This window comes from Antedon bifida, chromosome 10 (genome assembly GCF_963402885.1).
Source record: "Antedon bifida chromosome 10, ecAntBifi1.1, whole genome shotgun sequence".
Taxonomy (NCBI): domain Eukaryota; kingdom Metazoa; phylum Echinodermata; class Crinoidea; order Comatulida; family Antedonidae; genus Antedon; species Antedon bifida.
Window position 1 is genome coordinate 3428388 of NC_136235.1, and position 26012 is coordinate 3454399.

Here is a 26012-nt window from a genome sequence, read left to right on the forward strand (position 1 = left end):
AAATACATATCCACTCGATTTATGGTTGAACGCGATCAGGTTAAAGATGATAATTTTTACAGATTACAGTCTCCATAAAGGTGTTACCATTATCAGAAACTGACGTATCTTAGGCTTATTTTGTAGTCACAATCAATATGAAAATGAGTCGTACATCGATGTAGTATTTAACATTATGTTATGTGGCAATGCTTCATTTACTGAAATCACAACGTTGTAATGGGTTGTCTTCAGAATTAGTGTTTTGATAGCTTGTAACAAGATTGCCATCTCAATCGATTAAAGTTTAATTAATTAATCCAGTCAGCTTAATAATGCGTTTTAATTAAACTACAGATTTCAAGCCCCTTCCCGTGATTTACATACAGTTTACACCCTACAATGGGTAGGCTTACAGTTTACACCCTACAATGGATAGGCCTATTATGAGTAGGCCTACATGAGATTGTATTAATGTGATTGCAGCAACGTTTTATTTATAGGAAAACATCAAATAAACATCACACAGTTAGTGCATGGTTGTTTCTGCAATTTAGCTTTCGTAAATGTGGGACTTAAAGATTCTTTTTTGCTCCAAACCTTAACAATTAAATAAAATCTCTCTATAGTACTCTATAGATTTGTTTCATTTTCATTTCACACGTCTGTCCAGCTTTCTCTGAAGGACAATTTTCCTTTTACTTTCCATTATTTTGCCATGCTTAAGCGCCCAGCTGTAGAAAGTCACACTCTGTTAAATATGCCTTAGGATAGGTTCACGTCGTCCAGAGATTTAAAATTATCTTAATTTAGTATTTGCTGTCTACGTTGGTGTTTACAATGTGTACATTGTTAGGCCTACTGAGGGTTCATTATCTATCTTGATATATTTTGATATGACATGACGTGTTTTGTCTCTGTCATGTTTTGTCTTTTCATTTTCTCACTCACTTTAATAATGAAACGCTAGTCCAAACAGGAGGATCATATATATTATTCTTTATTTACTGCACTATATTACTTAGAAAATACGCGTTCTTTGATACTTAAAATTGCTGTAATATAATAAATAACGAGGCTGTAATGAAAATAATTCAACTTGTGTATCTCGGCATTCGTCATTTATTTAACTAATTTAATCCGAGTGAAGTATTAGGAAAAAGACCAACCAACTTTTATAAGTTATATGAATGTAATTTGTAACTCACATTCATTACCGCCTAGCATTTTCATCGTACACCAAAGTATGTTAACATTTTGTTTGAACGTTAGATGTAAATTTGTCGAGTTTCCGGCACGTTTGCAGTTAACAAGCAATCGATAGAAATACTTGCTCTTTCTAATGATCCTTAATCAATAAGCAGTGTGGTTTTTTTTTGTGGTTGTTCGAATGAAAATCAGGTCGCGTTCACTTGAGCTGCTGTCATTGCCGGCTGTGCAATGTACCATTGATTTGTATTGCGGGTACCACCATATAGTGCAATTGATGAACAAATATGATTAACAATAACTTGTCAAACATTTTAGTTGATTAAATCAATATTACAAACGTTGTCATTTCAATCATCATGTTTGTTCATCAGCTACCGAATTTCAACGATTTTGTTATACGCCCGTACATAAAACTAACTGTCGTAAATCATTCATTAAGTCAGTCAGAATTTATTCAATAAAATATATATAAATACTAGTGTCACTTTACTACTGTTAAATCATACAACAAGGGATGAGAATTATGATACAAAAACAGAATGTCCTTATTTTTCAAATATGATTTGGTAATAATAATAATAATTTAATTGCGTCAAGTAAACATGAATATTTGTATCAATAATTGAGTATTAGGAATCATTTGTTTTCATGGCGGACCACTAGGCCATGCATCTATTTACTTAATTCTGCGCACGCTCAGAAACATTTGAGCATTCGCATAATGATTGTTGGAATCAATAGCATAGCTACGTAGTAGTCGCGCGACTCGTTGTGAAAAATGAAGCGTTAACTACTCGTATCTCATCGCGTTTCGATCTGTTTCGATTGTTGGCAGTACAGTTTCTTTTACACGTGGTCCAATTTCAGTTTAAAAGAACCGCGAAAACTAGACGTTAGTTTAAAAGGCAAAATAACAATTAAAACATGCATTTTAAGACTCTTAGTATTATAGGCCTAAAGCAATGGGGATATAAACGTTTGCATTATTTCTATGACCAGTATAAATATTAGCTGAGCTAAATGCTAAGTAAATACGAATACATTGTGTCTTAATATTTTTCCTTTAAACTGTGTTCATATATATTGCCCTAATTTATAAAGATAATTTAAATTTCCGAACATTTTTGTGATTTATAGAAAAGGTCAAAGAAAAACATATCACATATTTTTTTTTATATTATCATGTATACATGCAAAGTGTGTATCCGATTTCTAGTGGGCAGTTTTCATTATGATAAATCTAGTCGCCATACATATAATTTTAATATATGTATCTTTATGTGTACTCATACATTTTACGATTCTCCAGTATGTACTCATCTACTCTATACTGACCGTCTAATTGTTAAAAATTAACTATGCATTTTTGCAACGATAAAGGGAACTGACTGCTTCGTGTTTTTCTTCATATGTGTATTACGGTTAGTCGCAATAATTCGATTCAAAGGATGTGTCAAGCTATAGCCTATGATACAGGCGTCACATGTGACATGCACCACATAATTTTCCATGATACTGTACCAAATATAGATTTAGTACCCATGCTCGGCTACCGATTATTTTTTATAACACAGCTATTTATTTATTTATTTTATTTATTTATTACTTTTTTTTCAATGAGTAGAAGTAGGCATATTGTAGTTGCTTGTCCAATGAGGTGCCTATGAGTGCTATGATTTATCTTTTGAGGTACCTCTATGTAAGACATCGAATAAAAAAATAATACATAATTTTCATATAGTATTTTCAAATTGTGTTAGTGCTTTGGATATAATATTAATAATGAGTAACAATATATAACATCGTATAATATTTAATCAAAAACAAATGCTTGTAATAAAGAAATACTCATAATAAAGAAATGAATTTTCTGGAGAATAGGTAATAAAACACAATAATAAATGTGAAATGTACGGATAAAGATAAATTAAACAACACAATAATCGCCATGGGGATGGGGGTTACCAACCGAAGTAAATTATACAGACAATTTTGATAATAATGGTAATAAATTATAATATTTGAATTCTAAGTATGATATCAACATTTTTATCGACCTTCAACAAATATAATGTTTCTTAAGATATGCATATCGTCTTAATAAATATGTCTCGTATAACAAATGTACACAGACGCAAGTAAAGTCCTTTGGAATATATAGTATAGTGTATTAAGAAAATAGGGATATAGGGCGAGAGAATCGTGGTTTTTTTTCTAGATTTATGCTATAGACATTTGGTTAATATGATGCTGAAATGTGTTTTCCTAAATCGAAAATAAAGTGCTTGTAATTGCGTTTTCCCATTTGTCCACAGCCCGTTGTATTAGCCTAGGCTTAAGATTAAAGACGCCTTCAAATTTAGAGACTACTTAGAGCTGTTTTCTCCCGTGAAAGAGTTCCGTGCAGCAAATACGATAAATTGCTATTCCAAACATGTTTAGCCCAGTTGCCAATTTTTGAATGGGTTAAAAATGTAAATATTTAATAATAATATTCATATTACTTATTAAATTACTAATAGTTTTTAAAATCAATTTCTAACTTTTTAGAAACAGAATCAGCAGTTATAATAATAATGATGATACAAAATAGTGATGAAAGAGGCTAATGGTTCAAACAATTTGATCGTAAACTGATTTAGTTTCATTTTATTTATATATTCGACATCATGTCCTGAGACCCCAAAAGCAACAGAGTCACCATGAAATGTCTGTTGCCCCAGAAAAACTTAACTACATAAAATTAAAAATCAATATACAGTTAAAAAAACATTTAAACATTTTAAAACAAGAAAAACAAGAAAAAGAATAAGAAAAAGTTAGAATGATGGCAGAATATCATGGATATTATCAAACCCATCTTCCATACTTCGCCGTTTGACCTCACTTGGTCCTCTTACCAACCACAGTAGTTAAAGATCTTTTAAGCAACGCCATCAGCTTGTTTTTCAAAATGTCTTTAATTTTTGAGTGATAATACTGTTGGAGTTATGGATGATTTCCGAGTTAATTATTGAAGCATTTAGTCGGGTCTCAATAACACAAAGTAAACTAGGTAATTGAGATGCTCTAATCTCATGTATATCGCTGAGTTTGGTAATTATGCTCTCCAAGATAGAACTAGAGCATACATCAATTATATTATAAATGTTTATATTCTTGATTATAAGTTATAGCTCTGCCATTGATTTCTTGCTACTGCCAAATAGAGCTCGTAGATACATGTATATCTGTTCCTTTGCTGCGGTACCTCTCTCTGTGTATTCTGTTGTCTCTTACAACCTACTTATAAACGGTTGGTTTATAATTATGATTGAGAGAAGGGGAATAATGTAGAAGTTTCAATTACGTTTCACCTTAATTCTAATATTGAACGCGTTTCAATTATTGAATGATGAAGCTAAAGAAAAATAGACATAAAGTTAAAAAAGAAATCAATGTAATAAAAATCCGGGCTTGTGGCTTACAACTTGTTGTATTTTGAAAGAATTTTACAATTATCCAATGATATTGGGACGATAAGAAAATGCTTTAAATCTTATAATAACTTAAATATCTACGTGTGTCTCTTTAAAATACGATCTGGACGTCAATTCGGCTTTAAATTAAACTAGGCAAATCTACTCTTTTACTGTCTACGCCACTGCTAAAAATAATGTCCAACCTTTCCATTCAGACAAGGAAATTAGCAAGAACAATATGACAGAATACAGATTACGCAACGAGTCATATACCCTAAATGATATGCTTCAAATAAAAGCAGCAAGTATCGTCTACTGTTTATGCTATGCCGTATCAATGACAAGAGCAATTTCATGATTTACTGGGTACTTGTTTTAGAGTGTTATGTAAAACTACTTGAAATTACTATTGAAAGATTAATTTAGTACCGGAGTAGCATGAATAACATATGCCATTATACAATATGTTTTGTTTCTGCCCGGCGAGTCTTAGACTGTCTCGCACTGTCTCGCATTTGCATATTAGAAATACATCTACAAACAATATTTTAACTTTCGTCATTATTTCTCAGACGCCGCGCTATATCCATAAATATCTAATAAATTTATTTTTTTTCACAATTTCAAAACAAAATTTTGAATTTGTAAGTAATAAATATGGATAGGCCTATACGTATAAAAAGAAACCGCGAAGGTTTTTTGACGAAACTTTGGATTTATAATACTGTATTTCAATTAAGGCCTATTATTGATTTTTCTATGACTCCGTTTGCCCTTGTGGCGTTTCATAGTGACTCTTTTCGGAGAATGTTCAGACATCAATATGTTCAATTGATTGATGAATTAGTTTTAAAAAGTTGAAGACCTACTTAATTTAAAGTTGTCTTAAAGCATTGCATTCGACAATACCGATAAAATTCATCAAGGTACGTCTAAATATATGTTCTCGTGCATGTAAACCCAACCATGGTTATATTCAGCTACCAACAATATCTTGCCTTAAAATATTGGCTTTGCTACAAAAATGTTAAATTTAAGGGCGACTATATCAGAGAACCTCAATACTTCTGGTACAACGTTTTTGAATAAAACTATTATAACTCATCCATATGTCATAGCTGATTTAATTTAGAAGTAGTTAAGAAATGTCCAACAACGTATACAGGCACCATCAATTTGGAAATTCCTCAAGTGAAAGATAAAATACTTAGTTTGAAACTTATAATATCAACATACCCTTCATTTTAAATACCAGTATATCTTAAATCACAGAGAATGCGTTTGTTTATTTAAAAGATTGTTAATAAAGTACATGCATTCCTATATGAAAATGTCAACGATTGTTTTTTAACCACTGTTGTCCTTCTCACATCATTATAATGGGCTGCGTGTTGTAATCGATAAATATGAATCAATTTAGATGCGTACAGTAATGAACACGCACACCGAGAATTAGTAATTTGCTGAAATGGTCTAAATTAATCAAATCTATTTGTAAATTTAATATTGGAAGGGCGATGTTGGTGTCTTAGAGGCGAATCGTAACGAACGTGTTTTGCGCAGATAGTAGAGAAAGATTAGGCCTATACTTTTTGCTTTAAAAGAGTGTAAAAGGATTATGATTGCTTGGTTGGGCTTAGCTAGAATAAAAAATGTGTGAAGAAAATATCTGTAGGCCTATTTATTTGAGAATGGGCTTTGTTGTGACATTTGGATAATGGCAGAAATTAAGCATTTTTATTGTTCATCTAAATATAAAATAACAATTTCAGACAAGCTACGTTCTTTGTTTGACACACTGAGCTGAGTAGTTGGCCATTATTACCACGATGTAAACCAATCCAAACAATACACCAAAATGCATTATGTTTAGAGTTCATTATCGATCCATTTCAATAATAATATCTTGTACAATAAATCTGACATTTATACATGTTGTGTCACTGTACCATGTGACGTCATCTATTACTGATTAATACTTTTACAAGCACATCAATCTTGGTGAAGTAGTTGTACTGCTTAATAATATAGGCATACTGATCATTGGTGTTGAATCATTCTATTGGCTGTCAAACTTATTATCCCCCAAAAAACATGAAAATTAATGATTAATGAAATGAAGATTAATAAAATCAAACTTTGAATAGGCCATTTTGTAGTTTTAACAAAACTATAATATATTATATTATATATTATATTATAAAATGACAAAATAAACGGTTAAATTCAACCAAAAACCTATTGGCTGGCAGCCGATTTGTCTATTTTTTGCTTTAAATTACAGTTTTTTCAGGTAAATATTTTTTTTCCCGATCTAATTTTAGGTCAAAGTGAATAACTATTATGTTACATTAAAATGGCATATTCAAAAAAAAAAAATGTAAAACAACATTTTTTAGGGGGACAATACATCTTTAAATATTGTCCTGAAAAAATAATTGTTTACATTTTGGTTGTTGAATAGGCCATTTTAATGTCACATAATAGTTATTCACTTTACCATTTTTTTAATCGAAGAGTCAGCTCTTGTTATATCGGTTGAAATCAGTCACTCTATAGTGTCTAGATATTCGTGGGGTTTTTTTCAGGAAGAGAAAGTTAGACTCAACACATGTTCTTAAATTAAACAAACTCAATGGGGCAACCATCGTGTAATACCCTATGAATCTGCTTATGATATTTACCTTTATTCACGCTCTTCCAACTTCGAATCAACTTCAAATACCTTGTAATGATCCGTGGATTATTTGGAGCTGCACATACCTAGACCTACCATACTGCAATAAAGATATAATTTAAAGCACTACGAATTGTTTATAGTCTAGGATGAGACGTTAGTATTCTTCAACATGTGCATATACACACGTTTTATTAACGTTGTTTCTTTGGCTGTGTGTCATTAATCAAGACATTGTCTAAGTATCCTGTAGAGATACCGTTTCTCAAATTCATTCAGGTATCTGTTCTCAGTCTGCTGAATTCATAGAGTCAAGAATTGTAATTAGTTGAATAATATCATTCATTCTTTATTTTTTTTTTTTCATCATGTGTTATATATACAGAGTGTTTTCCATATAAGGCAAATGGTGTCATAAGTTAGGCATGTCAGAACTATCTTTTGCTGTTGCTGGTCTCATTAAAAAGGGCCACTTCAGCAAAAAGGAAGGGGTTCGTTCGTTGACCCCTCGACCCTGGCTATGAGCTTAATGTGAATTCTGAATCGTTGGCTATTTGTCAAAGTATGTTTCTTAAGTCATAAAGTATTATTTTATTACAATTATTAATTTGGAACTTAGACAGAAAACTAATCAACAGTAATGTCTTGCATGATGTTATTTGCCAATACAATAGTAATGTCGTACTCAATGATCAATGACGTCAGAGAAGATGTGTTATTTGCATGTCTTATGCTAATTTTTTTTAAATAACCATCTTAAACTACTTTTCTCAAGATTTTCATTTCCGCTTTGTTCATTGTTTTTGTACATTTGGTCTGATAACTCTGACATTTTAACCTTTTCTGTAGCATTTGTTAATTTTACTAGACCGAGTATTCAAGTTGAACACAAGTTTCTGCTATTAAAAAATATTAACGAATATGGAAAGTTAATACTTAACAAGACAGGGGGAACGGAGAATCGTAAGTGGTTAGACATTAACCATTAACGTTGCATCTTCAGCAATGTCTTGAATGATTACTTTAATGGATTTCAAACAACAGAAATAATCCATCTAGGTGCCATCAGGTCATATTACAGTACCATCTTCACCATAAAAACACTATTATTCTTGGAGAACAAACTTCAATAGTACAACTGTTGGATTGAGTAGAAATGTCACATTTAAAAATAGCAGTTGTAGGAAAGTTATAGATTTACCAATCGAAAATCTCCCTAAAATTACAAAATTTAAATTACTAACCAATTATTTCGATTTTTCTCGCCTCAGTCCAAATGATGGTTGGTTTATTATGAAGCCTGCTCAATAATATTGTTACAGTTTTATTTATAATTTGTTAAATCTTATCTTGGCTGTCTTTATCGTAAGAGATCATTAACGGCGTGTCATATCATCGGTTCTTATGTCATTAACACAATCATCATTTAACATCAACATTTGTCTTATAACTCGTCATATATCATGTTTGGCATTATCTTACAGCTAACAATGCACTGTACTGTCTTTAAAACAAAATCTAACCTTTGAACTTGAGACTTCAATGTATGTATACAAATTCAGACTAAAACAGTAGCCTATTACTAGAAGATTGTTTTTTTTATGAGGGTAATGAGTGACATTTTAAAGTTTTTCACTATTAAATGTTACAACACATTATTACCAAATAGCATTTAAAGTTGAGAATTTATGGGAAGCGAAACAATTCGTAAAGTGATAAAATGTAACATTGCCCTGGATGCTTGAAATGCTTAGAATATTTTAGTAGAAATTTTGGACCTATACTGTATAATATAAAGATATAAGCTCGTGAATAAGGCCGTATTACAATGTGAATAATGGGGTGAATATACATGATGTATCCTACCTAAAAATGCACGATAGGCCTACATATTTTCAAGGCCTATATTACACCTTTTTTTTAAGGCCTTTTGTGACTTTATTGCTAATAATTATCTCTCTAAAGAAAAGATGCAAACCAACCTATTTCATTTGATAACAAGGCGTGTTATTATTATTTAACGGTCGCAATAATGTTTTCTTCACAATACCATCATGACCTTGACATAATAAGGTTATGCTTTTACGTCCATTACAAATCACCCGATAAATTGAATAGCTCCTTTTATGTTTTATACAAGGTATGCTGTTGTCAATGTATCGAACGCTCTGTGCTTTTCTATGTACACATAACAAGGCCTGAGCTAAATTTGAATGATAATGGTGAATTGTCCATGATCCTTTGAGACTAATCTTAGCCTAATTAAACACACTTTATTATTGTATCTAATGAACGGTAGGGAAATAATAACGGAAAATAACATGTAGGCATAAAATATGCTTGTCTCATCATACAACGGTAAGTTATAATATCTAGTTTAGCACCATAGACTGATTTCCTTGTAAACAATGTATCGTTAATGTTTGTAATGTATCTGACGTATAATAGTCTAGCATTATAGTGTGTGTTACAGTATAAATGAGATTTATATCAAACTGTGTAAGCGAATACAATGTTGCTGGTTACGGGGACTCATAATCTACGTATTTCATGGGCACTCGTGTTTCAAAATATATGATAAATAACTATTATATAGACATATTGAAATGAGAAACATAATTAATGTGCATTTTCACTTTAGAAATGTTTGCCTTCTTTATTCATGTTGTAGTAGAAAATGAAAGAAAGGCAGTGTTGTGAGGCTTTGAATATTAACTTGAATTTGTTGTACTGTATACAGAAAATATAACGAGAGTAAGTGAAAAGAACAAGGAAGAAAAGAGGAGTACATTTTGAAACATGGCGATGATGATTATCCGGTGATCAATTCATTTTGTGTTTATCTTACAGATGATAACCCGTTGTGTTGTTAACTGAGAAGACGTAGTCCTTTTGATATTAATTACCAAGTTAGGCCTACGTTTTTCTACACAATGGATTCGCTAATTTTACTTGTCTGCCTTCTGTCTTTCGGAAAAGGTAAGTTACTTTTTGTCTTTCTATTTCCAATTTTACTTAATTTAAATTGGCACATTTACTTCACATTAATTGGCTAAATAACCAAGTTAATAACCACACAATGTTTTCTAATGAACATTATTAACGATGTCAACATAGAGGGCGCTAATAATTTCTTTAAAACATTGGTACATATCACAAATCGTGTCTAAAGGTCAGGTCCAGACAAAACTATCGAATTGTTCTGTGGTAGTTCATAATACGTATATTCAACAATACGTCGGGCATTTTAGATTCCATAATTGAAAAAGTATCCAACTACGAGTTAAAATTTAAAACACACGAATATACATTAGTGAAACAGAAATAAGCTTACTCGGACGTGGTTTGACCGACCCCATTACATATAATATTTGTTAAATGTATCATTGTATAAACTTTGTTACAATGCAAAATGTGGAAGCAGTCACATTATTAAATCTGATATATTGGCACACACGAAATATGATAATGCATCTGTTACTGGGTAATGTTAATACAGACAAATGTGTTCTGTTCCTTCTATTATTACAATGTTGATATTGTAATTATGTATGACAGTTCGTATGTTGAAGTATGGTGCCCAAGATCATTATTTAATGTAGAGATACTGATATTTGTCCTTGTCTATGATATCTTGTTGACAATACTAGTAATTTGCCTGCACACAGAAACAATTTGTAATAAAATATCTTATGGGTAAATCCTTTCTAAACAAATCAGTTATGGCAAGTGAATACCTCAGTATTGCATATTGAAATTATAGAGTATAATCAGGAAGAGTGTAGACCTAATCTCATTTTTTCCTTGGTATAATCATTAGTAACGATTTGAAAGACACGAGAAAATATTAGTATAATACGCCTACATAATTTATCATTTAAAAAACATTATTCGAACCAGACAACTTCGTCTCATGCCAGCCTGGTTTGCATGATGGGCGTAGAAAGATCCAACTTATTACAATCAATTACTTTGAATTGCTCACCGTTGGGACTGACCGATGCATGAAGCTTGCGTTCCATGGGGATGAAAAGTCAATTAGATCGACTCTACATCCTAATCACTATCGTCTCATTAATTATAAGTACATATTCTGCTTGTACTTATTGATTTGTTATAACATTTTCATTATTTGAGAGTGAACATCAAATACAAATCACGTGCTGCAGCTGCGTATCCTGGTAATCCAGGCGGACAGCAGATAACGGTACTAAATGGGTCTTTATTAAAACATAGAGGGAGGTATTTATAATATTATAAAAACAGAGAGGGAGGTATTTATGATATTATAAAAAACATAGAGGGAGGTATTTATAAATATTATAAAAACATGGTGGGGTATTTATAATTATAAAAAACATAAGAGTGGGAGTTTAATAACTATAATAAAAACATGGAGGGGCGTTTAGAATTTAAACAATTTGCTAGAAAAAAAATACGACTAATAGTAGGCATATATCTGATCAATAAAATATGAAAAGATAAAAGAAAATGTTAGTAGTCTATCACAGTGAACGGCATATAATTATTTTGTTCGGTATTGGCAGATGCGGGGATTGTCTAGTTCATCTAACATATACATTGTACGTGAATTTTCAGACATGGTTTATGGTTGTTAATGCAAAAAACAATGCATTTGTAATCACAACATTGATCTGTGATATATCTTTTTTTAGGTTCTTCGGGAGCAGAATCTGAGGAGCGGCTGTTCAATAAATTATTCACAGGTTACAATCGGCTAATTCGTCCAGTCAGGAATAATTCCGAAAAACTAGAAGTGGAGTTCAGTCTCACTATGTCACAGTTAATTGATGTGGTAAGTTGAAAATCATTACCAACATAACCATATTGTGTAATTCATGTATTTAATGGGATAAAATATTTTTAAAACGATAGTTGCAAGTAGGCAACACTTTGGTAATCATGAGGGCGCGCATCAGTAAACATTTAAAAAAGTGTTCGGCAGCAGAATGTCAACCGACAAATTGTCATCCAACTTTTCTAGATCAGAAAACTGATGGAGCTACTAATTACTCAAGTTCTATCATAATACAATTTTGTGGCTAATTTCTGATATATTTTTATTAATTCAAGGATGAAAAGAACCAAATCATGACGACAAACGTGTGGCTTAAACAGGTAAAGTATTGCTTTAGGTATCATTGGGTTAATAACTTACAGAAAATAAAGACAATAGTGTAAATATATACCATATTACCATGCAGAACATTACCATTTATAATAAGCATATTGAAAGCTGATTATAGCAGACAATTATTCGTCAGTGACTAGAACAACGGAGGGGGTTTTTTTTTTTGCCGTTTTTTTAATTTATTTTATTTTAACCATCTTTGAAGAGGGGAAACATTTCAGTCTAGCCCAGTGAGGTTAACTTATATTTCTGATGACAGAATAATGATTAGAGGGTGCTTACAAGTATTTTCTCTCTTTTTTTCAGCAATGGTATGACTACAAGTTAACATGGGACCCTGCAGATTATAATGGAATCTCCATTCTTCGAGTTCCTTCTGAAATGTTATGGCTTCCAGATCTGGTTTTGTATAATAAGTAAATACTTCATTGTATTATCATGATAAATAATTATTATGTTTGATGGCGCTTAAATGTAGCCTTGCCTATTGATTGGTTGATTTCGTATCATTGATTTCGTTAATGTCGGGCATTATTTAGTTCTATTGCACGGTAAGATGGTACTAATACACTTTTGTAAACATTTTGACAATTGACACGGTTTATTGAATAATATGTGATCAAAATTAAAATTAATCACAATTAATGAATACATAGAGAAGCAGGATAAGTGCTATATAAATTCGACAACAATAACATTATTATTATTAGAAATATGTATAAAATAATGCTAATATGTACATGCATCATGTGAAAATGATGATAGAGGATGATAATGGCTGTGATAGTGTTAATCACATTTTATTCGTTATCATATCTATAACGTTAATTGTACTTATGTACTGTGCGTACATCAAACCCTAAAGCAAAGCTGCTTAAGCTGTTAAAATATCATGCTACAATGTAACAAGCATCATATCAATATCATTATGATTTCCTCTCAGAACTAAACATTGAACTTATTTTTATTTTTAGTGCAGACGGTCAGTATGAAGTGACACTGATGACAAAATGCTTAGTGTATAGCAATGGATTGATATACTGGCTACCACCTGCAATCTATAAGAGTTCATGCCAAATAAATGTTCGCTACTTCCCGTTTGATGAACAGAAATGTATTATGAAATTCGGATCGTGGACTTACGATGGATCTCTAATCGATCTTAACCCAGGGAAAAAGCAAGTTGACCTAGAGGACTACTGGGAAAGCGGTGAATGGGACATTATCAGCTCACCAGCCAAACGTCAAGTCATACGTTATCCTTGTTGCGATCAGGTTTACGTCGACATTACGTTTGACTTACAAATACGAAGAAAACCGTTATTTTATACAGTAAACCTAATCATCCCATGCGTGTTGATTTCATTCCTGACCGTCTTAGTGTTTTACTTACCATCGGATTCAGGTGAAAAAATCACTTTATGTATATCTATTCTCTTGGCGCTTACTGTGTTTCTTTTACTTATAGCGGATATCATCCCGCCAACGTCACTTCTGATCCCCCTAATCGGTCGTTATCTTCTGTTTACGATGGTTCTTGTAACGTTATCAATTGTGATTACAGTGGTTGTTTTAAATATTCACTACAGAGCGCCAAGCACACACACAATGAAACCGTGGGTGAAAAAACTATTTTTAGAAACTTTACCTCCATTGCTTTGTATGTCAAGACCCAAAAAATATCTTAGCAGGAGAGAGAAGCTAGAAAAAATCAATTTCAAACAATTTGAAATGAATGAAATAATACATAAAGACATTGATATTAAGAAATCAAATGGAAGAGATTTATTTGAAAATCATCACTCTGGCGGGTTCAGTCGTATGAGGATGGAAGATTTGTTGTCTGGTGGAAAGGATGTCCCAGGCACAACAGGACCGCGTCAATGCTCACATGAATTTCAACAAGCTGTAGAGGGCGTTAAGTTCATTGCTAATCACTTAAAGAACGAAGAAATATATGAAAATGTAAGATTTTCTTGCTAAACTACTAAATTGATCTATAGCCTCACCATTTTAGCATGTTTAACTTTCTTCCTCCTCTACCCCTCTCTTTCCTCCTCTCCATCGTCTCTTTCCTCCTCTCTACTTCTCTTTTCTCCTCTCCACCAATCTTTCCTCCTCTCCACCTCTCTTTTCTCCTCTCCAGATCTCTTTCCTCCTCTCCACCTCTTTTTCCTCCTCTCCACCTCTTTTTCCTCCTCTCCACCTCCCTTTCCTCCTCTCCACCTCCCATTCCTCCTCTCCACATCTTTTTCCTCCTCTTCACCTCCCTTTCCTCCTCTCCACATCTCTTTCCTCCTCTCCACCTCTCTTTCCTCCTCTCCACCTCTCTGTACTCCTCCCCACCTCTCTTCCTCCTCTCCACCTCCCTTTCCTCCTCTACACCTCCATTTCCTCTTCTCCACCTCTCTTTCCTCCTCTCCACCTCTCTTCCTCCTCTCCACCTCTCTTCCTCCTCTCCACCTCCCTTTCCTCCTCTCCACCTCCCTTTCCTCCTCTCCACCTCCCTTTCCTCCTCTCCACCTCCCTTTCCTCCTCTCCACCTCCCTTTCCTCCTCTCCACCTCTCTTCCTCCTCTCCACCTCCGTTTCCCCCTCTCCACCTCCCTTTCCTCCTCTCCACCTCCCTTTCCTGCTCTCCACCTCTATTTCCTCCTCTCCACCTCCCTTTTCTCCTCTCCACCTCTCTTTCATCCTCTCCACCTCTCTTTCCTCCTCTCCACCTCTCTTTCCTCCTCTCCACCTCTCTTTCCTCCTCTCCACCTCCTTTTCGTCCTCTCTACCTCCCTTTCGTCCTCTCCACCTCTTTTTCCTCCTCTCCACCTCTCTTTCCTCCTCTCCACCTCCTTTTCGTCCTCTCTACCTCCCTTTCGTCCTCTCCACCTCTTTTTCCTCCTCTCCACCTCTCTACCTTTCTTTCCTCCCTCATCGTTACACCTTCCCCTAATTTTACGATCTGATTTAATATGTTGTTTAGTAGCTGTTTTGTGTTTTGTGCAGTAATACAATATACATTTTCGTGACAACAAAAACTGATTGTTTTGTTTCTTATATCTACTTTTAGGTGAGTGAAGATTGGAAATACGTTGCAATGGTAATCGACAGAATATTCCTGTGGGTTTTTCTGATTTCTGTTATTTGCGGAACAAGTGGAATAATCCTATCTGCACCACTATTGTTTCAATCGTACGAACCTCAAGCAAAAAGTTGAATAAAGTCACTCAGCACTTTCTACTGTGTAATAATAATATAACGACGGTATTTCTTAGTGTAAACTAGGAAATTGAGACTAGGCTACATGTGACGTCACTTTCTTGCAATAACTTTGTATTTTTGAATTAAAACAAAGATAGTAAGCGAATTGTTAACCAAACTACATGTGCAAGTTAGAGAAGGATACTGAATTGGCTTGTGTGTTATACAGTTGTAGCAAACATTAGGTTCAGGTTATTAACATATTATTGTATCACCTATTATCTTTATAATTATAACCTCTTACCAACAACGTCATGAACATAAAGCTATTCAATCGATTTAACAATCACGAATAAGAGTGAACAATTTATTAGATGATTCGTGATGTAAAAGAAAATAGAACAAATCTACTAATTATATAGTTTTAATTAATGTATATTTTACTCTCTTTTTGTAAACGAGTGAAATTCCACTCGTTGTTTAGAGTGAAACTGTTTTCCCTCTATTAGAGCAGGGAAAAGTCAAATTTCACTCTTCCCTGACTAGGACGAGTTTTCACTCTATATGAGTGGTTACAATTATCGTAAATGGTGTAATCGCCTAAGTATCTGGAATGAATGAAATAAAAGTCGCTACAGACTGACTTTAAAAAGATGGGTGAAAAAAAAACTCTAAAGAATAGATTGTATTCTTTTACATTAAGGGAGACTTGCATTATGTATACAATAAGTTAGCGTTAAAAGCGTAACTCACATTTGCCATTTTGACCGCATGGTACCAGTCCGATTGGATAGTCACTCCTTTCAATCTTAATTTGGTTGTCCTGCGCATAAATATTGAGTTATGTGAGGTTGTCCGTTACTTTTCAGTTTTCCTTGTTTATAGTAAATCTACAACCAAGAACAACATACATATCTGTAGAGAGATTACTTTACATAAAGAGGTAGAAAGCTAGTTTAAACAGTAACTCTTTTGGCCCTCGATGCAGATACGACACTAGCCTAAAAATGTACTTTATATCGTTCATTATATATTTATAATACGATATTTGTATATAAGTATATATGTATATTAAATTCTTTAAACATTATTAGCGTATCACTCTGATACATAATGTACATAATAATGAAAACAAGTATATCCTTGTAAAAATGCTATTTATGTATTTATCCATTAGTATGTTTTGAACAATTCCCAGTCCAATAGCCTGGATATTAATAAGCTAGCAATCAGTACTAATATAATTACAATAACGCCTGCGCATATTCATTACAGTAGTAGCCTTCTTTCTTATTCAAATTAGCGAATATTGTCTTCGTGTTTCTAGGCTTACGTCACTGTTATTTTTGGAATATACATCTATAAAAAAAAACATATTATGAGAGTATTCTCAAATGAATGAAGCATTGGCTTATCTTCCAATTTCAATATTAATTCATTTTATCAATCTCATATCAACTTTTAATCTAAATTGAATTGTCATTGGACTAATATAAATTGAGCCACCCTAAACTTAATCAATAATGAATGAAGAGGAGTTCAATCCAATCGGATTTGTTTCTGTATCATGACGGTTGTATTGTTGTTAGTAATGATTGAGTCTGCAATCCACAGAATATTTCGAGTTTAAACCTCACCGTTTACTATAATAGATACAACCAAAGTTATTATAGCTCTGATAAGTATTTAGTATCCTTGTTTATTTATTTCTTATTTACTTGTTTATTTGTATATATTCAAGCAAATATTATGAATCCCGTTTATAGAATTCTTAAAATGGATTGTACCGTTTTAAGTGGTCTTCATGACCTTCTCGAGCTACGATTTAAATTGGAGCCGAGTTAAGTAGAACAATCCATCTTTAAACTCATGAACATATTCTTCCCATTGATTATTTGTATAATAATGTATTTAATTCTCACATCTATCATATAACATCAAGATATTATAATTTCATAACATTATTTTTGTAGTACAAAATAACTAATAACTTAAATATCTAGCGTCGTTTACTTTATATTTCATTTACAAGGCCAAATCCAGTTTTTATTTGGTCTTTTTGTCAAATAAGTTGAGCAATGTAATTATTATTATTATTATTTTACATTTTGACAATAAAGAGATATATGTTGAATCGACACAGTTCCCATACTTCGCGTCCAATAATATAAAAATAATAATAATAATAACGTTTTAACATTAAATAGATAAAGCAAATCGTTGAATAAGTTTAGACAATTTGAAAGCTAGGAATTTAATTTGACTACAATTTGTGTCGCCTTTCTAAATAAAAAAAAAGTTTGGAGATTTTTTTTCAATTTTGGAAAATTCATAATTTCAGTTCAGAATTAAAATTTGTATCTTGTGTACATAATAAGCTTTTAATATCATAATTTTTTAATAATAGCTGGTTAGATTAATCAAAGTTGTAAATGTACAAAGTAATTGTATCTACAATTCGTGTATAAACAGAACGATTCAACAGATCATAGTTATTTAAGTTACAATATGCTGGTCATATTACAGTTTTTTGGAAACAATATGACTGAATAAAGTGAATTAATCGCTTTATAATTATCATCTATTGTTCTTAACATGTATTTCATTGTGTAAATAAAATTGTTTTCTTCTTAGAATTAAGAATATTTATTCATTTATAATGATACATAAAAATGTATAAGTTTATAAATAGTTTAAGTAGGTATTCCATTGGCTTCCAGTGATATCATCTGTAATCTATAATTCGATAATATATATAAGTCGCCATGGTGTTGCAAATATACCAATAGTAGAATGCCTAAGATCAAATACATTTGACATTAGATCATTTATGCATCTTGTTGTGTGGATTCATATCCGACAGAGCACTCAATACGTTGAAATGACAGGAGGCGTTTTTCCTAATATTTGTGGTAACGGGAAATTTAGCTTGGATACATTTTGTACTGAAATAGAAGAAAAATGTGCCACTCATATTGACATTGGTGGCGCTAAGTGATCGAAACATTTACTATTTATTTTGATTTAGTTATATAATATATTTGGTCGTTTCGGAGTATAGTAATACCTCGATCTTTTTCTGTATTGTTGAAAATCGTGACCATTATATAGAATCAAATTTTGGAACATATGACGCGTTTTTACCCCAGATTCAATACGGTTTCGTTTATAAAGAGTAAATTGACCAATCGTAGATCCCATTTTAAATATATTCTCAACTAATACGTAAACTGATTAACTGTAAAACTTGATTGAATAAAGTAAATTTGAATTAATCGTATTGAAAGACGTTTAATGCAAATTTAAATTGATAATCAATAGAACGTGTCCAAACATACCTTATAAGTAGACTTGGAATACGGTGGGACAAATTTTAGAATTTTTAATGTAAAAAACAATGAATAAATGTTTTTTTTATTCAACTGGTTTTCGAAAGTTGATGATCTTTGGTATAACCAAGTCAATAGCTCATTTTTTATTTATTTGCTAATATACAAATTTAAGACTGCTACCGTATCAAATATTGTGTTAAACATGATTTAATAATTATTGGATTAGACGAGAATGAATTTAAAAACATACGACTTTAATTACTGGACAATACAAGTATAGCCTGTTAAGTGAAGTATTACAACTGATAGGCAAACCTTAGCATTGCATTGAAAAATTGTTCAATGTTGTTTCACAATAGTTAACATAATTATACCTGATTATTAGTGTTGTATCTCCACATATGACAGATCATAGGAAAATTCCGTAATATACTGTACATCTCAAGTGATGCCTGTATCATGAAAGGTTATGTTAATGATAATATTATGGTCTATAATACATCTGGAACACATGTGATGCTGTATTAGGCCCTACTGTATTTTCTTTGATAAAATAAATTTACCGAGAATCGGCTATACGCAATCCATTTTTGTTTTACATAGTGGTATATAGATACAAGAATACCGATTATAATGTATTTTCTTGTTATATTGTAAAATACTGTATATTTAAGTACTGGATTACTGTGTTTTCAATTATTTCGTTATGTTTATAGTTTTTAAGGTGAAAACAAGTATGCGTTGTTTATAAACAGACAGTTTTCCATGTTTACCTAAATAAATAAAATAGTTGCATGCCCAGAACTGGGCGAATGTTGATCGTATATTAATTGTATTGAACCTAGTATGTATTTTGTTCGTATCGTACCATACAGCAAATAATCAATTCAATTTATTTATTCAACATCATCTAAAAATTGTCCAATACAGTCACAATAGGCTTAATTAGAACTATTATTCTAACTTCGAGGAAAAGATATAAACGTCCAACTTTTCACAAACAATATATAAAGCTTCATATTAATTATAATAGCATTGAACGAGCAGTTTTAAGATTTATATTTTATAGGCCTATACAATACAAAATATGAATATTTGATTACAAATAGGCCTACTAGTCATGCCTATGTCAATAAGAAGTTTTATTTTTGCATCATTATCGGTATGAATTTGATTTTACAAGATCACTGACTAGGCCTATAAAGTAAATAATGGAATACGTAAGTTTATAATACTTTAAGTTCGATGCAACTTAATATAACATCTAGCATCATTTCTCACATAGCGACACATTACACACAGAAAACAAGGTCGGAGACATTTTTTTCAGGTTTACCAAATGCATAGCAATCATGCTTTAGCTATGTCCCGTTAATTTATGGTATTGTGGATTTTAATAGAAAACAAATATTTAGGCTAGTTGGTTGTATTAAAGTATATCGATTGATTAATTCAATGCTGCAACTGTAAATAACAAACAGGTGAGCCAATCAAACAGACTCTATGCCACTCACGTGACATGGCGTGACACGGAAATCGTCATACCATTGCTGTAAGTAAATCAATATTGCAAATTACATAGACATGTTTCACATATTGTATATTAATAAATGTGTATAATTTGAACAAAAAATGTTATTGCTTAAAACTTAAATTAGCAATCATAAAACCAAGCACATTTTAATTAAAATTGTAGAATCCTTAAAATGAAAAGTAGTCAAACGTAAATAAAGTTTTACACAAATTCCAAACTTTTTGTAAAATACCTTCATGGTAAACAGGCAATTTTTACACCTGTGTCTCTACATAGCCATGTGAAGTGATGCGTATTAACTTCTAGTGTCTCGCGGTGAATTATGATTAACATACTGTACGGTACTCCTCTCTAAAGTTAGTTTTTTGTTCCTTAATAGTATTTCAGAATGTGACATTTGTAGCTGCATGGTTTATGTAAATAAAGATATTAATGAATTAGATAACTAATACTAGCCAGAAATTGGATATTATATGTTTACACTCTGTTTGAAAACTATCCATTTTAGCCCCAAGTTGTAGTGTAGCAGCTAGTAGCCGGCTAACTGTATTCAAGCCTGGCAAAGGCCACTTTCGGCCTTGTGTGGTACGGTAGGCCTACCGTATGCTCGGATGGCCCTGCTTGGATGGCGGCTAATACTTTTCATGCTAATTATCAGCATATAATTATCTTTAACAATTTAATTCTCAAAATTCAGTGAAATTATGTTTCGTTTATTTGTTATTTGTGATTATCTCATATCCATAGGGTCAACAAAACAAACAAGATACCACGGCTGGATGACATCGTCAGGATATGATGAGGGCGCTAGACAGGTATTGTAAGATAGTGTACTGATTTTATAATTAAGACTTCAATGAAATGATTACCATAATAATACATTGCGATAAAATGGAACTGTAAGAAACAGGCCTACCACGGTGATCCGTAATACGAACAATAGTATCATTGCAGCCGTACCAAATAGTATAAATATAATATTAATTATCTTAAAAAACAGACCTTATAATACAGTAAGCCTAGAAAGTGATAAAGAACCGTCCCTGTGATGTATGATGTACAGTACGCAGATAATATTTTGTATACTACATTTTAAGAACTTTAATCATTGTGACTGGAGCACGATGTTTTCGTTTTACCTAAGCATGTACTGGAAACCAATCAACAACATAGTGCACCCCTCTGTAAATTGGGTCGTCCCGAAAGTGGGTTTAAATCTATTATTTCCCCACTCGTTCTTTGTTCACTTCCTGTATCGTTTACCTACCTACCTACTGCTGAAGCGAAATAATACAAACGATGTCAAGTTTGAATGGTGGTTTTGCTAACACTGGTAGGGCCTATAGATACCATATGTCTGCAAAAATGTATTTAGTTTTGATGATAGTTCTCTAAAGCAGTCAGTTGCGTTCTTAAGTTTTAGAAATTATAGCTTGGTGAACTTGTATCCGGTACTAATAATTGTATTTCGGAACTACAATTTATTTCTCGTCATCAGCCAACTACATATTATTATAATATAATTGTGTGTTCCAATATGGTTTACCAGTTTGATATTATATATCAGTTCAAAATTAGAACATGTTTTCTCTTGTGGTTTGGAGCCCGTTTCTCGTGAGATTTAGCAAATACAATATCTTCCTAGCAATTACCCTTTTGTGATTATTTTAGCCAAATGTAAAATTCTATATTTCACTTAGTACAAAACGTGTAAACACATATTATTTTTCACTATAAATGGAAAAACAATATTGCGTAAATGTGCCATAATGTTATTAACTAGGTCGGTATTATGATGTTAGGTGTAAAAGTTATCAAAACATAGTTTCAACTGAGATAATGACTTATACTTAATAAGCTAAAATTAGTTTAAATAGTACGCTAATAATAACGTAACTATTTCGCGACTTGGATGCAGTGTAAACGCCGTTTACAATGAATTTAGGCTATCACAGAGTCGCTGACAACCGAGAAATTGATCCCTTATTTTAATTTTAGAAAGTTTGACAACATTTTACAGGGGATATAAACTATTGTTTTTACATAGTAGGTTAGATTTGGCAGCAACGTTTGTTCTCAGCTAGGAGATATTTTCGTTTTCCTGTATCGATAATAATTATATATTTGCAACATTCAGAAAAGCGCCCTCGATCTTGTTAATTAGCAACTTTCTGGTAAAATTCTAATCAGTTTATTATATTTAGGAATTTTTGTAACTAATATTTTGTTATCATCATCGTCATAATCATTTTGGCAGTTCAATACAGTAAACTATTAAAGTTACACGTATTAAGCAAAAGTAAACTTTTCGAATTAAGTACCATTCCACGATACATTTTTATACTATCGTCTTGATATTAATTTCATTCCGTACAGAAATACTGTCTTGTTTGTTTTGCAAGAATCTTGAAATGCTTGATGCAAGACGATTCGTGCTAACAGCTGTACACTCCGCGTTTAACACCAATTATTTTCTGCTAATTTCATTCCGTCCGCTTCATTAACGTTTTCGCGCCTAAATTGTTCATACTTGTAATGTTTCTAGCAGTAGAAAGTTCAGGAGATGATTATGTAAGAACTTGAGACCCGGAATTTATTAAATTTACTATCCAAATTTATTTTGGAATTTTGTGATCAATATTTATCTTTATCAACCTAAATGTTTATCTATACCAAGCAATAATCTTGAAGTAGATACTACTGTAATATCAAAAGGCAAAGATGAGAAAATCTGTGAGAGTGTAGGCCTAATTGTGGAGAAATTATAACTCCATGACCGACAGACGGGGCTTACTGTTATAATTATTTCACTTGTTTTGGTATTAATCCACATACTTGTTTATAGTTTATTTAATTTTATTATGTTTAGCAATGTGGCCAAAGAATTCTCTTCTCTATGCATTCATGCGTGACGATTGCGTATTTTTAGAATCATAAGCTTCAAATGTGCACGATACCTTCGAGTGAAGAAATACAGTAAACATAGATCTGAACATAATCGCGAGTGTACTCTCCTTAATTTAAAACACTACCCACCCCCATTCGTGTAGTAATATTAACAGAGAGATTACGAATGTGTAGTATTAATGTTTCTGTTAAGATTCATTCATTTGCTTTACGTGAATAAATTGATAATTATTTGGAAATGAAATCAAATTGATCTGCTAGTAATGAATTAGTTGAATACGTAGGAACACTTCCCCTGGGATCAGATGAGTTAAATCTATATTCAGTGACTATGATTTATGAATATCAAGTATGTAGAGCATCATATGCTAAATAAATTAACAAAATCAAGTACCGTATTTTTCTTCCAATCACTCTTCAATAATAATAAATATCTTTGAAATCTCGTTTTTTAAATTTTAATAACCACTTTTTAAATCCAAGAACTGTGAAAACATTTGTAATAATCTAACTCATGTTTGTTTATAACATTGGGTCTGTATTCAACCAAAAAATGTCGATGCTGTGAATTTTAACTTATAAAAATAGATATACAATTTTAAAAGTTAATTCTTGTAATTACCACAATTGAATTTCCTGACACTGATAATGTACAATGTAAGGTAAATATTTACTTATAAAACATCTACGAATTCAGACAAATAAACTTCTTTGAATTCACACAAACAAACATCTTCGAAATGGAGAGTTTGATACATGTATTGAGTTACAAATTATTTCTACATCGAATGTTTTACATTTCAAAGCAAGGAGTCTACCAGATTTGTTGATAATTATTTCGATCGTTCAAGTAGCAAAGTGTAGATTTTAAGGTAGACAAATCCAAATGTTTCATATGCAATATTCTGTAGCCAGTCGCCATATTCAATTTCAAACGTTGTGTATATTTTCAAGGTCAGGAAATTTAAATCTATCGATTGCAATATCCTAGTTAAGGTCCACAGTATTGTTTTTCAAAATGGATGCCATACTTATTTTTTACAAATCATAATATAAATGTCTACAATTCAAAAAAGATTAGTCAAAAGGTATGTTTATTATAGTTGAAATGATGCCAAACAAAATGTCTTACATTTGAAGATATTGTTATATACTTATCATATTGTTATTCCTCTGATAGAGTATAAGAATGTAAAAACGCAATAGTCATTCTTATTCGTAGCTGTGAATAGAGAATAATGAGTCGAAAATAATTATTTGTCCTTAACCATTGATCTATTCATCAATCCATGCCTTAACCAATAAAACATTGTTGGCCTCTACATTTTAATTAGCTTATAGTAATATTTTAGGATAGACCTACCAAATATAGCGAACATTTTTGTGTAATAAAAAAAAATGGTTACCTAAGTTAATTATGATAATTGTCTAGACATTTTTTTAGTTAGCAGACATGTGAACTTTGAACTTTAGGTAGCCCTACTATAACATCGACAATATGTGTTATATAAGTGTTTAGTGATACATGTGTATGCTAAAATGTTTGTTTACATGGTTTGTTACTTCAGTATAACTAATACAATTCATACAGTACAAACTTAATGTGATTTATTTTTGTAATATGCTTTTAAGATTTACCCTACTTTAAGAATATCGCCGAGGAAATTGCAGTAGTTAACACCTCAATGTGCTTAAGTTATGCCTATAAATGTTGTTAAGTGTGGTCACAAACGTTACCTACTTAATACCAGCAAACATAAGCTCCCATATGCACATTACCGCGGATGTTTGTGTAAAAGAAAAACAAAGTGAATGCTTTTGGATAAGGTTTTTTTTTATTTAATACAGTTATGATATGAATTGTCCAGCAGAGGATTTAACTTGAAATATTCAAACCCAAACAAAATAATCATTTCCGGGAAAACATGTTAACTTTTTTTTTCAAGGAGTTGAGAAGTTAACAGCGAATGTTTTTATGCCATGATACAGATCAGAATCAATATAGTAAATAAACATGTTGTTTCAATCAATACAATTTCTCTACACTTTTATTTAAGAATTAATTACAGCCTTTTTAGCATTTATTTTGTTCGCGTTTACGAGATGAAATATATTTACTGTGGTTTTTGATGATCGGAAAACTATTATGTAGCTTTCTTCTTTATTAATCTCATAACTTACCAAGAAAACATATTTACGGTGAGTGTCAACATTTCGATAAGATTTGTTGCGTACCTAGATTTGACAAACACTGGACAAACATTTGTGGTACGATTTATCCATAATTGATTTTAACACTTCTAATGAAGATAAATTCTATCAACACGTTTATGTAGCAGCCTAAATAAACGATTACAATATCAACTAGGATCAATGACAAGGAAATCCTCTGGGATCTCACTAGGTACATGCAGAAAATGGAATTATATCGATTACCTCATCACTTCGCTAATAACACCAACTCAAATACACTACTCTAGCACAAACACTCAATTCTGCGCAAGGCATTTCCAAAATCTCATCGAGAGAACCGCATCCACAGAATAGATAAAAGTATGTTTTGT

At 31.9% G+C, this 26012-nt stretch overlaps 1 protein-coding gene across 2 annotated transcripts in view; it reads left to right on the forward strand.

Moving 5' to 3' along the window:
- The window catches only part of LOC144854069 (acetylcholine receptor subunit alpha-like 1), a 38827-nt gene extending 22583 nt beyond the window's left edge, over positions 1 to 16244 (forward strand). For both annotated transcript variants that reach the window (XM_078711953.1, XM_078711952.1), the window contains exons 2-7: positions 10180 to 10308; positions 12006 to 12145; positions 12424 to 12468; positions 12788 to 12897; positions 13456 to 14446; positions 15545 to 16244. In XM_078711953.1, the coding sequence (XP_078568079.1) occupies positions 10263 to 10308; positions 12006 to 12145; positions 12424 to 12468; positions 12788 to 12897; positions 13456 to 14446; positions 15545 to 15691 (1479 nt within the window). In that variant the 5' untranslated portion in view covers positions 10180 to 10262 and the 3' untranslated portion in view covers positions 15692 to 16244. The remainder of the gene's footprint in view (positions 1 to 10179; positions 10309 to 12005; positions 12146 to 12423; positions 12469 to 12787; positions 12898 to 13455; positions 14447 to 15544) is intronic.
- The last annotated feature ends 9768 nt before the right edge of the window (positions 16245 to 26012 follow it).